Source organism: Astyanax mexicanus, chromosome 25, assembly GCF_023375975.1.
Source record: "Astyanax mexicanus isolate ESR-SI-001 chromosome 25, AstMex3_surface, whole genome shotgun sequence".
NCBI lineage: Eukaryota > Metazoa > Chordata > Actinopteri > Characiformes > Acestrorhamphidae > Astyanax > Astyanax mexicanus.
The window spans coordinates 9,106,616-9,118,202 of record NC_064432.1 but is presented as its reverse complement, the minus strand read 5'-3'; the positions used below and the strand labels follow the sequence as shown (position 1 = coordinate 9,118,202).

The 11,587-nt window shown below is 39.9% G+C and overlaps 1 protein-coding gene across 1 annotated transcript; it reads right to left on the bottom strand.

Moving 5' to 3' along the window:
* Nucleotides 1–1,976: 1,976 nt before the first annotated feature.
* Nucleotides 1,977–9,600, bottom strand: LOC125787878 (CD209 antigen-like protein E). The gene is made up of 5 exons (XM_049472693.1): nucleotides 9,237–9,600; nucleotides 7,342–7,602; nucleotides 6,720–6,853; nucleotides 2,216–2,322; nucleotides 1,977–2,115 (listed from the first exon to the last, which is right to left on the bottom strand). The coding sequence occupies exons 1-5, from the start codon at nucleotides 9,406–9,408 to the stop codon at nucleotides 1,977–1,979; spliced, it is 813 nt and encodes a 270-aa protein (XP_049328650.1). The 5' UTR covers nucleotides 9,409–9,600.
* Between the last annotated feature and the right edge of the window lie 1,987 nt (nucleotides 9,601–11,587).

Sequence of the window (11,587 nt, the reverse complement as noted above, 5' to 3'; positions counted from 1 at the left end):
CCTGCTTGTTGTGTCTTCAGGATCCTCATTGTGTTGGTGTCCTCCATCTCTGTGTTGGGGTCATGACCTCTAACAGCGTCTGCACTCTCGTAGATATCCACCACCATCTCCACTTTATCTCCTCTGTTCATCTCCCCAAATCCAATCACATCATCATAAACACTCAGAGACATGTCTAATCTCTAAAAGACTGAAACACTGAATTACTGCGTCTCTGTAGAAACACTACAGCAGTGCTGCACCTCTCACCTACTTTAACTACAGTAGTGCTGTTAATAAAGGAAGTGTCCAAGTGCCATCAACAGTTTCCTGTCTGAGCTGAAGGTGTGAAAACAGCAGAGCTCTCCTGCTCTTTATTAAAGCTGATCTTAATCTCTCATACACGACTACATTAATGAGATTACAATATAAACTGAGCATAACTTCTTTATGTATGTTTATATGTGTATATTCCATGCACAGTTCTGAAAGTACAGTACATCCATCACTCCACATTTCTAATGAGTGTTTTATCCACTGTTTCTCACACTGATCAGCAGCAGCAGTTTGATTCTCTCTCATAGATGAACCGAAGACATCAACTGTTCCATTCAGAAAACTGAGAGAAACATATTCACTAAACTGAGCTCTGAAAATCCAGTATTTGCTCAGAGTTTCATAATCCTGTCAGGATCTTCAGTCTGGATTAGAAACAGGTTGAGTTTGGGTGTGACGCCATAATAAATCCACTAGAGGGAGCCAATCAGCAGCTTAAATGCTGGATCTGAGGCTGTGAGGCTGATCAGTGATTTACAATCTGCAGTAAAATTACAGATTAAAATATTTTATAAAAAACTAAAGGAGTAATTTATAGAAAAAATAATTAACAGTAAAATATTGTAGCATTAAATACATATTAGAGGGTGAATAAGGGTTTCTGCTGGTGGAGCCGCCACGATTCTCTGTGTAACAGTGAGAAAAACACAGTCTCAGATACGTCTCAGCTCCATCCTCTAACCAGCGCTGTTTACTCAGAAACTGAAAACTTCATAAAGCTTTGTCTCGATCGTTCAGTCTGAGACGCTTCATCTGAAAGAGGGTTCTCTGCTCTGCGTCTCTGAAAACCTGTTTATTATTATAATCACACATCCAGCACATGAGCACAGTCACAGTTTGTACAGTTTGGATATTGATGCTCTAATGAAGGTTTTCAGAAGCTCCACCCTGAGATAAAGGCTGGGTTTGGGGTTTAGTGAGGACCTGGACCAGTTCAGCTGCAGAGAGACGGTGAATGGTTTGTGCTGCTGCTGAGCAGAGTGTGTACCTTCATGTTAATTAGCTTGTGTATAATTGGATGTTTTTGTAGTTGTTATTGGAAGTTATACAGGTTTTAAGGGTCTGACCTAAAGCAGAGTGTTAAGGAGGGTATTTACATTCAGTAGCTGTATCACCATCAGCAGCCGGAGTCCGAGAGAGGACAATTGTCTGTGTTTTCAGCTCAGGTGTCTGTTGGCTGATGTATCAGATCTGGGGATCTGGTGCTTTCTTCTGAGTGTGTTGACTGCCTAGTGATTGGGTATTGGGCTTACAAATTGCGAAGAAATTGGAGTAAAATTTGGAATAAATTATTAAGTTCAGTTGCTGTGCACTTACCGAGTGTGTGCATTTGCACGTCTGTGTCAGCAGTTTAAAGGAACTGAATGCATTCATTAGGAGGGATGTCCAAAAACATTTTAACATAACGGGTTGGTTTCCCAAAAAGAGGTTAAGCATATTCTTGTACTACACAAAATTTGTGATTGAGATTTTTCAAGTAAAAACTGTGTATGACTAAGATTAATCAGAATGAATAACAGTGAAATGAGTCTTTATAGAACACTCCTGTTTTCAGCAGGTTCTTGTTTTTGTCTTTATTTAATTAAACACTTTTAAAAAGAGAAGTTATTCAGGAGTAACAAAAAGGTAATATTACACACTTTTCACACAATATCTACTCTTTATACTCTCTTTTCACAGATCCAAAAGAACTGGTTATTACAGGGATAATCAGCCCAGTTCTTCACAGGATCAAACCCATAGCCGTATAAAACACAGTCCTCATCTCCATAACCGTTGGGTTCTCCAGGTCTCCAGAACCTATCAGAGAGAAGGAGAGTATCAGAGTGTTTATCAGAGCAGTGAGGAGTGAGAGTCAGTAACTGCATCATGATCAGAGTTCAGTTCAGGAGTCTCTTACCGAGTGATCAGTTCTGATCCGTCCACCCATTTCCAGACCCCCTCTGTTTCACCGTCACTCAGACCAATCCAAACCGCCTGACCTTTTCTCAATGTGTTAATGAAGACCTGTTGAAGTACAATAACTGTTTACACATTTCCAACACAACACACACACACACACTTACTGTGACGGATGTGTACGTTGATAGCTAGTTGCCCCTCACTGACTATGTGCTCCGATCAGAGAACAGCTGCGACTTCAGGTGATATTGAGAGCTTTATTGATTTCCAGGTATTAAAGTGGCTTCTTCAATGAACTGTTGCATACATATTCAATGATACAGGATTTGTGTGCATTGCAGAGTGAGTATGTTTGGGGTGTGTGTGTGGGTGTGGTATCTGTAACATAAACATATACAGAGAGATAATTAGAAATTGTACAAACCAAGTTCTACATTATATTAAAGTATGCAAACATGAAGTAATAATATCAAAACACACATCAAGTTACATAAACAATATATATATATATATATATATATATATATATATATATATATATATATATATATATATATATATATATATACATATATATATTATATAACGTAATTGCACCAAAGTAACATTAATGTGACAAGAAAACCAAATTACTGCAAGTGGCTAGTAATATCAAATAATACAAGTGAAATCTAGGCACTCATAGGGTTAAATAAGAGAAAATTCAAGTGCAGTACCTATAGTAGCCAACGGGTGGCGCTTCAAAGACACAAATGTCAGAAGCGGTATTGTCGCCATAGAGTCTAGCCTGTTCACGTGAACAACACATGGCGCCATAGGTACAGCAAATACAGGGGTGATAGTAAAAAAAATCCTGAGCCTGAACTTTTTTTCCTGTTCCAACAGGGTGGGGGGGGGGGGGGAACAACAGACTGCATATGTGACGTAACATAGGCATAAATGTTGACACATTATTCAAACATTTAATAGTCTGTGTATAACCTTATTGTCAAGTGACACATTTTAGATAACGTTTTCATTTTCATATTTACATTTTCTCCACTCTTTTCTACTGAGAGCTCTTGTTAAGATGGTGTCCTTGTGTAAAATAATGTAACTTTATGTTTCATAGAGATTTTTATAAACGCAGTCTGTTGTTTCCCCCCCCCCCCCCCTGTACCAGCCAGGTTTGCCAGGCACCTGTGTGGCATTAATGTGGCATTTGGCCCCGCCCAAGATCGGTATCGGCGATCGGCCCATCGTGGTGAAAGACGACCGGCGATCGGAATCGGCCCCAAAAACACTGATCGGTTCAGGAGGTGTAAAAAAGGAGGTGAATTTTGGCAGTGCATCTGCGATTCTTTTGCTCTCTGCCCGTTTCTTTCGTTTAGCACAACCACTTTCATAACTCCGCTTCATTTTCACTGTGACAGCTGTCACTCTAGGTGAAAATCAAGATCAGGTGAAAATCTAGTTGAAATGAAGATCAGGTGGAAAACACAATTTTAGTTCAGTGATCAGGGTTAAGAAACTGCTTTAAACTACAAACATAAAGTACTGTACTAAATTCTGACTATCCACTACATCTGGCTTCTAGCTAATTAGCTATATTCATTTTCTCCTGTAATCCTAAACTAATAACGACAGTGAAATATGTGAAATAGTGATTAGCTGATCAGGTACAGGGCAAGTTGAACATTACATATATAGTTTATTTATTTTCTAAAACCTTGACTCCCTATCTAGCTAATTCCAAACTCAAGCTAACTCACTAACACAGCTGCAGTTTATTAATCACAGTGGGTTTAAACTGTGTGCTGATACAAGAAGTGTATTTTTAACCAGCTATCAGAAACATATCATCACAGTTTACGTGTTTAGCCTACCGTTATCTTTTTTTGAGAAAAATCTCCGTATATCCAGATCTGTTTTTAAATCAGCTGAAGCTGCTGCGTCCGATCCCGCTGCTAAATCTCACAGCAAGGGAGGGGCTTCCTCCGCTCCTCCGCGCGCCGCAAAAACAGCAAGCTGATTGGCTGTTTCTACTGAGAGGCGGGACTTAATACCTGAACCGGCTCTATTTATTTATTTATTTATTTTATTTATATATATATATTTTTTTATAGAGCCACGCTACGCCGGATTTCCGGCGCGGCGCCGGAACGCTATCACCCCTGCAAATACAATATTTAGAAGCTAAATAATGCCTCAAACAGCCACAGAACGGTGGAAATAACACCACAGGTACAAAATACCGCTAAAGCACTCTCAAACCCAACTATTCATGTAACTTTAACCCCAAAGTAAGCATTTAGCAATGCATTTAAGGAATAGATAAATTTCCCATTGAAATGAATGGGAGCTCACGGTAAACTCAAAGTTACCCGGTTACTGGATTAAACAGCACGTAAATAACACAAGCAGATGACACAACATAAATAAAGGTCAAAACAAAGTACTTACATTGTCTTCAACGCACACATACACACAAAAGAGGGTACTATTTCAACAAGATGCTGGAGCAAATGGCAAGTGTCTGCCAGCCAAGCACACTGAAACTTAAAGTCATGCATGCACGCAAGTGTGTGGTACGTCGCTGACGTCACCGCGCTGACACGTGATCATTTGATCATTTTAAACTATTCCAGAACCAGAACTCTTCCACCTGCAGGAAGCCTGTGAGATCAACAGCACTGAACTGTGCTCTTCTAACATATTCTTACAACTCTGTTCTTCTGACTGGACTCTTCAACTCAATACACTCAGTATATTATGACCAGCTCCTTGTTTTTACACTCGCTGTCCACCCACTGATTATATAGGAACACTGTAATTCTATAACAGACTGTAGTCCTTCTGTTTCTCTTCATACTTTATTATCCTACCTTGACCTTGTTCTTAAATGATCAGGACCCCCCAAGATAGACCACCACAGAGCAGCTATTGTTGGTTGGTGGGTCATTTATTCTCAGCACTGCAGTGACTGTACTGGTATGGTGGTGGTGTATGAGGTGTGTGTTGTGTTGAGTTGATATGAGTAGATCAGAGGCAGCAGTGCTGCTGGAGTTTTTAAACACCTCAGAGTCACTACTGCACTGAAAATAGTTCACCAACCAGAAACAGATGGACTATTCAGGTCTAAGAAGCAGCTGTTTGAAGAAAATGACGGGAGCCCCTGATTGTAAGACCATTTTTATCGATTAAAGCCACACGTGATTGGTCAAGTTATTTGGTGGCATCTGTGAGTCTTCACAAACACACACAGTGTAGTGATCACACAAAGAGGAGGCAGGAGACATTTACAAAATACATTGCCAACATTTTTGTAAATATTGTATTATATCTGTTCATGGGACAACACCATAGATATGACATATATATATATTATATGATATATAATGTAAAGTAGGCAGTGTACAGCTTGTACAGCAGTGTACATTTACTGTTCCCTCAAATAACTTTACACACAGTCATTAATATCTAAACCTTTGGCAGCAAAAGCAACTACTCCACTAATTTAAAACTGACAAATTGTGCCCCATCAGCCATTTCCCTCCCTGGAAACACTTGTTAGTGTTACAATGTCTCAAGTGTGAATGGGGAGAAATGGAGAAAAAAGACTGTTAAATTTGGGCTTTTGGGTACAATTCTCTAATACTGGACACTGGATATTCAGCATGGCACTTTATGCCAAGAAAACTCTTGAGGATGTGTGAAACAGAATTTTTTGCTCTCCACAATAAAGGTAAATAACATCCTAAAACTAAGATTGAAGATGAGACCAAAATTGAACTTTTGGCCTAAATGCAAAGCGCTAAGTGCAAAATGCTATGTGTGATGGAAAAGGAACACTACTCAACACACTGAACACACCATCCTTACTGTGAAACATGGTGGTGGCAGCATCATGCTGTGAGGATGCTTATCTTCAGCAGGGACAAGGAAGCTGGTCAGAGTTAATGGGAAGATAAATAGAGCTAAATTTAGAGCAATCCAGGATAAAAGAAGAAGAAAGAATATGTTCATTTGTAATTCAACACTAGGTATTTATATAGGGGGGCTGAAAACTTTTGCATTTCAAATGTTTCATTTTTATCTTTTTGATATTTGAAAAAACGTATCATTTTAATTTCACTTCACAATTATGTGTTACTTTGTGTTGGTCTATCATTTAAAATCTCAATAAAATACGTATAAGTTTGTGGTGACAAAATGTGAAGGGGTATGAGTACTTTTGCAAGACACTGTATAAAGCCATGTAAATAAAAATATTTAATATGATGTATGTTTTTACATTAGTAACTTAATTTTTACACATAATTTGGTAATACATTAATGTAAGTAACAAAACTCGGAAAGAGACGAGCCAAAAGAACTGACTCACTAAAAAGTCTTTCCAGGAGCTCCCTGATCCCCTGATCCAAGTCTGGGAGAAAATCCCTTATCCTACCATCCATCATACCACCAGGAGAATACCCAGACATTACAATCCAATCTTCTCTCTCTCTCTCTCTCACCTGTTCTTCTCTGCTGTTGATGATCACCAGGTCTGCTCCTCTCTTTCTGCAGTCGTCTCTGCTCTCACTCCAGATCTTTATCTCAGTAGAGACGTAGTAAAGACTGGAGTTGAAGTTGATCCACCCGTCTCTAACTTTATCTATGGATGAAACACAAAAGCAATGCATTATGAGAAAACACCTGTGGTCACTTCTGGGTCACAAGTGTTTGATGCTCTTCACAGTAAAACATTTTAACTCTTTTCTCTGGTTTATATGATTACGATTCTGAGAGATGTGAAACAGAGCTGCCAGAAAGAAATTAGACACAAATGTGTGAGTTAACCTGAAAGAAAGTACAATTCAGACTTTACAGGTAAGATACAGATTTAATGAAACACTTAAGATTTAAGGCAAATTACTGCATCTGAATATGGAACTGAATGCACTTAGACTGTTTTTATATTTGCACTTCATGAACACCTTCTAATAGCTCTTTACGAGTACAACACGTTGTGGATTAAATGTAACTCCATAGTGTAACGATGTGGAATGATTTAGTGGCACAACTCTGTACCAGTTTAACCTCAAACCAGTGTTTGAATGGTGTTCCTAATAAAGTGAGTAATAACTGCAATTAATCACTAACCCTGTTCAGAAAGCCTTCTCTGGAGCCCGTCTCTCTCTGCCTGTAACTGGTCTCTCTCTGCAGTCAGGTTGGTGTAACTGGTCTGTAACTGGTCTCTCTCTGCAGTCAGGTTGGTGTAACTGGTCTGTAACTGGTCTCTCTCTGCAGTCAGTTGGTTGAACTGGATCCACAGCACTGTGATGGCAGTCAGCAGGAGAACACACAGCAGACCCAGACCCACTGCAGCCAGTCTGTAGCGTCTGCTTCCTGCAGAGCGACTCTCTATGAGGAAACACAGATACATGAACTTAACTCATAGAAACAGCAAGTACACTCTTATGGGATAGCATTATGTAAATTGATCATGAAGGGTTGCCTCACGGAACAGCTTGGGAATGCCCACACCTGTATAAGTGGGGAAACTGAACACTGGTAAGTGTGCTCATGACAAGGTGATGTGAATTATGGGAGTTGGAGTGAGGTCTGATGGTAGTGCAGATGAATGGGACATTCCATATCTGAAGCTGTTTACAGACATTTAACACGTGTGTGCAGAGAATACATCATAGACGGCAGTAGGGTTGGCCAGTATCCATTTGATTTATATCGTCATAGCGTATCTCAGATTTTCCATTTTTCCATTTCCATTTCCTTTTAATGTGCATGTCTGGGAGGGACTGGCGACCAACACGGTCCAACACATGAGGACGAGAGTAGCTAACCAGGAACCAGGTGTTCGCATCACCCGGTCCAGCCTGAGACTCCTGCTAGCTTCAGAATCTGGGACAAATGGGACAATAGACTCAACCTGCGCTGTTTCAGCCAACAGCTTCCTTGGTCACTGCCCCTAGTGACCAATGACTAATTGGAGGCTGTATTGAGAACATTGGAGCCTCTCCATGTGCAGCACCATTGGCCGCTGGACATCCAAGAGTATGACCCAGGTCTGGCCAGCCCTGCAGTACCCTCAGGTTTGATGGTGAAAACCGCTGACCCGAATCCCTGCTCAATGCCTTTGACTGCACCACAACCACTTTTCCACCACCCAACAGCACCTGTGAACAGCCGCATTGCTGCCCCGGGCTGTATGGAAAGGAGGACCAGAACCATCACTCCTTTACCTTCAGCTCTGGCTTTCAGCTCCAGACTCCAGGGTACGTCTCATCCATGTCCCTGGCGGGTAAAATCCTAGAAGAGGGGAGTGTCATGGGGCAAGGCTAGAGGGCTTACCCTGACGCCACGGCCCTGGTCAGGGGTGCCCAGCAAAGCGAAATAGACTAAATAGCTGAACTGGGCTCATTTATAGGCCTGGACTGTTTTACTTTCTGGTTAAAAACACTGAAGAGCTATTATGCTATTTTAAGTTAGTTTGGGTGTGGTGGAGGGCAACTTGTGTGCCTCTCTACTGCTTCCTGATTATCAGATCCACAGGGGTGCACGCCTATCCCCTTACAGAACAAAATAAATTAAGTGTATAATTTAATAAGTTATCAAGTTCACCTTCCTTACACCAACATGTCACTAGTTTCTGACACAAGAACCCCTATTGGCTGGAATTCTTTATTTTGTAGTCTTTTCTTAACCATGCACTGACACTGACACTGGTGTCTGATACACTTGTTCCAGCACCACACAAACACACACACACACACACTTACACCACTACTATACATGTGTAACTGCTGTCAAGTACACTTTTATCAGTATGAGATACCTGAGTTTACTGAGAACTTCCCAAGAACCTGTGATTTACTGATATTCTCTACAACACAATACAGTGGTGATCTGATAGCTACAGTGTAGTAATTCTGCTGCTTGTTCTTTATTATCACCAGAAAACACTTCTGTAAAGAGTAGAGTTTCTACAGAGTACAGCTCAGCCTTTTACTATTATACAACAAATTTAGTTACAGTACCTGCTTGTTGTGTTTTCAGGATCCTCCTCATGTTGGCGTCCTCCACTTCAGTGTTGGGGTCGAGGCCTCTAACAGCGTCTGAACTCTCATATATAACCACCGTTATCTCGTCTCGATCTGCTCTGTTCAGCTCCTCAAAGTAGATCAGATCCTCATAAACACTCAGAGACATGTCTAATCTCTAAAAGACTGAAACACTGAATTACTGCGTCTCTGTAGAAACACTACAGCAGTGCTGCACCGCTCGGCTACTTTAACTACAATAGTGGTTTTAATACAGGAAATGACCACGTACCAAATGCCATCTTCTTCAGACAGTGTGTTTGGGGTGTGAATGCTGTTCCCACGCTCATGAACAAAGCTGCTTCAGACGCTCATACACTGTTATATTTTTAATAAAATATAATATAATCTGACTATAACTACTTTATTTATGTTTACATGTTTATAGTTCCATGCACGGTTCTGAAAGTCCAGTTCATCCATCACTCCACATTTCTAATGAGTGTTTTATGCACTGTTTCTCACACTGATCAGCAGCAGCAGTTTGATTCTCTCTCATAGATGAACTGAAGACATCAACTGTTCCATTCAGAAAACTGAGAGAAACATATTCACTAAACCGAGCTCTAAAAAGAAATCCAGCACTGCTGACTCATATTCAGTGATTGAGCTGCTCTTGGTTTCCTCTAGAGGGCAGTAGAGAAGTGTGTGTGCTGTGGAAAAGCTCAATAGTGCTGCTGCTCTTCTCAGTCAGACCAGTGAAAACAGTTCCAGCTCTACTTTAGCACTCATGCTAAACTGCACTAAAAGCTACAGACACTCTGCTTCACTTTAACTCACATTCAGTGTACAGTTTCTCACACTGAGATTTTCTGAAACTGTATTTTATCTGTGTTTTATTAAAGTACTCTCACTATTACTGTGGTGTTATTCTCACACAGCTGCTTATTTCAGATTACAGAGACGAGCTGCACAGCTGTGATAAACACAGACTCTCTTAAAGTGTTTATATTAGCACTGTAAATAATATTAAACTAGAATAATATTAAACTAGACTGTACTATATATATTATACCATATCACACATCAAGTCCAGATTGTAGAGTTTTATATACTGGTCTGAGATAAATCATTAAAGAAATCCACAGTTATGATCAGTATTTGCTCAGAGTTTCATAATCCTGTCAGGATCTTCAGTCAGGATTAGAAACAACTTGATTTTGGGTGTGACGTCATGATAAATCCACTAGAGGGAGCCAATCAGCAGCTTAAATGCTGGATCTGAGGCTGTGAGGCTGATCAGTGATTTACAGTCTGCAGTAAAATTACAGATTAAAATATTTTATTAATCTTTGTGGTGTCTCTGGACAGGTCTAGATAATAAAAATAAAGGAGTAATTTATTGTAAAAATAATTAACAGTAAAATATTGTGGAATTAAATACAGAGTAGAGGGTGAATAAGGGTTTCTGCTGGTGGAGCCGCCACGATTCTCTGTGTAACAGTGATAAAAACACAGTCTCAGATACGTCTCAGCTCCATCCTCTAACCAGCGCTGTTTACTCAGAAACTGAAAACTTCATAAAGCTTTGTCTCGATCGTTCAGTCTGAGACGCTTCATCTGAAAGAGGGTTCTCTGCTCTGCGTTAAAGCAGAGCGCTAAAGAATGCATTTATATTTGTTTGTGTGTCAGCACTGGTGTCTGTTGGCTGATGTAGTAGAGCAGGGGATCTGGTGCTTTCTTCTGAGTGTGTTGACTGCCTAGTGATTGGGTAATTGGAATTACAAATTGTATAGAAATTGGAGTAAAATGTGGAGTAAATTATTAAATTCAGTTGCTGTGCACTTAGCGAGTGTGTGCATTTGCACGTCTGTGTCAGCAATTTAAAGAAACGGAATGCATTCATTAGGAGGGATGTCCAAAAACATTTTAACATAACGGGTTGGTTTCCCAAAAAGAGATTAAGCATATTCTTGTACTTCACAAAATTTGTGATTGAGATTTTTCACTAAAAGTAAAAACTATGTATGACTAAGATTAATCAGAATGAATAACAGTGAAATGAGTCTTTATAGAACACTCCTGTTTTCAGCAGATTCTTGTTTTTGTCTTTATTTAATTAAACACTTTTAAAAAGAGAAGTTATTCAGGAGTAACAAAAAGGGAATATTACACACTTCTCACACAATATCTACTCTTTATATTCTCTTTTCACAGATCCAAAAAAAATGGTTATTACAGGGATAATCAGCCCAGTTATTCACAGGATCAGACCCATAGCCGTATAAACCACAGTCCTCATCTCCATTACTGTTGGGTTCTCCAGGGTACCAGAACCTATCAGAGAG

Excerpts from the sequence above, each read along its gene's own strand:
- LOC125787878 (XM_049472693.1), bottom strand. The coding sequence starts at position 9,408 with ATGTCTCTGAGTGTTTATGAGGATCTGATCTACTTTGAGGAGCTGAAC. Across the intron at positions 7,603-9,236 it reads CCTGAAAACACAACAAGCAG|AGAGTCGCTCTGCAGGAAGC; the intron begins GTACTGTAACTA and ends GTTTCCTCATAG. Across the intron at positions 2,116-2,215 it reads GGATCAGAACTGATCACTCG|GTTCTGGAGACCTGGAGAAC; the intron begins GTAAGAGACTCC and ends TCTCTCTGATAG.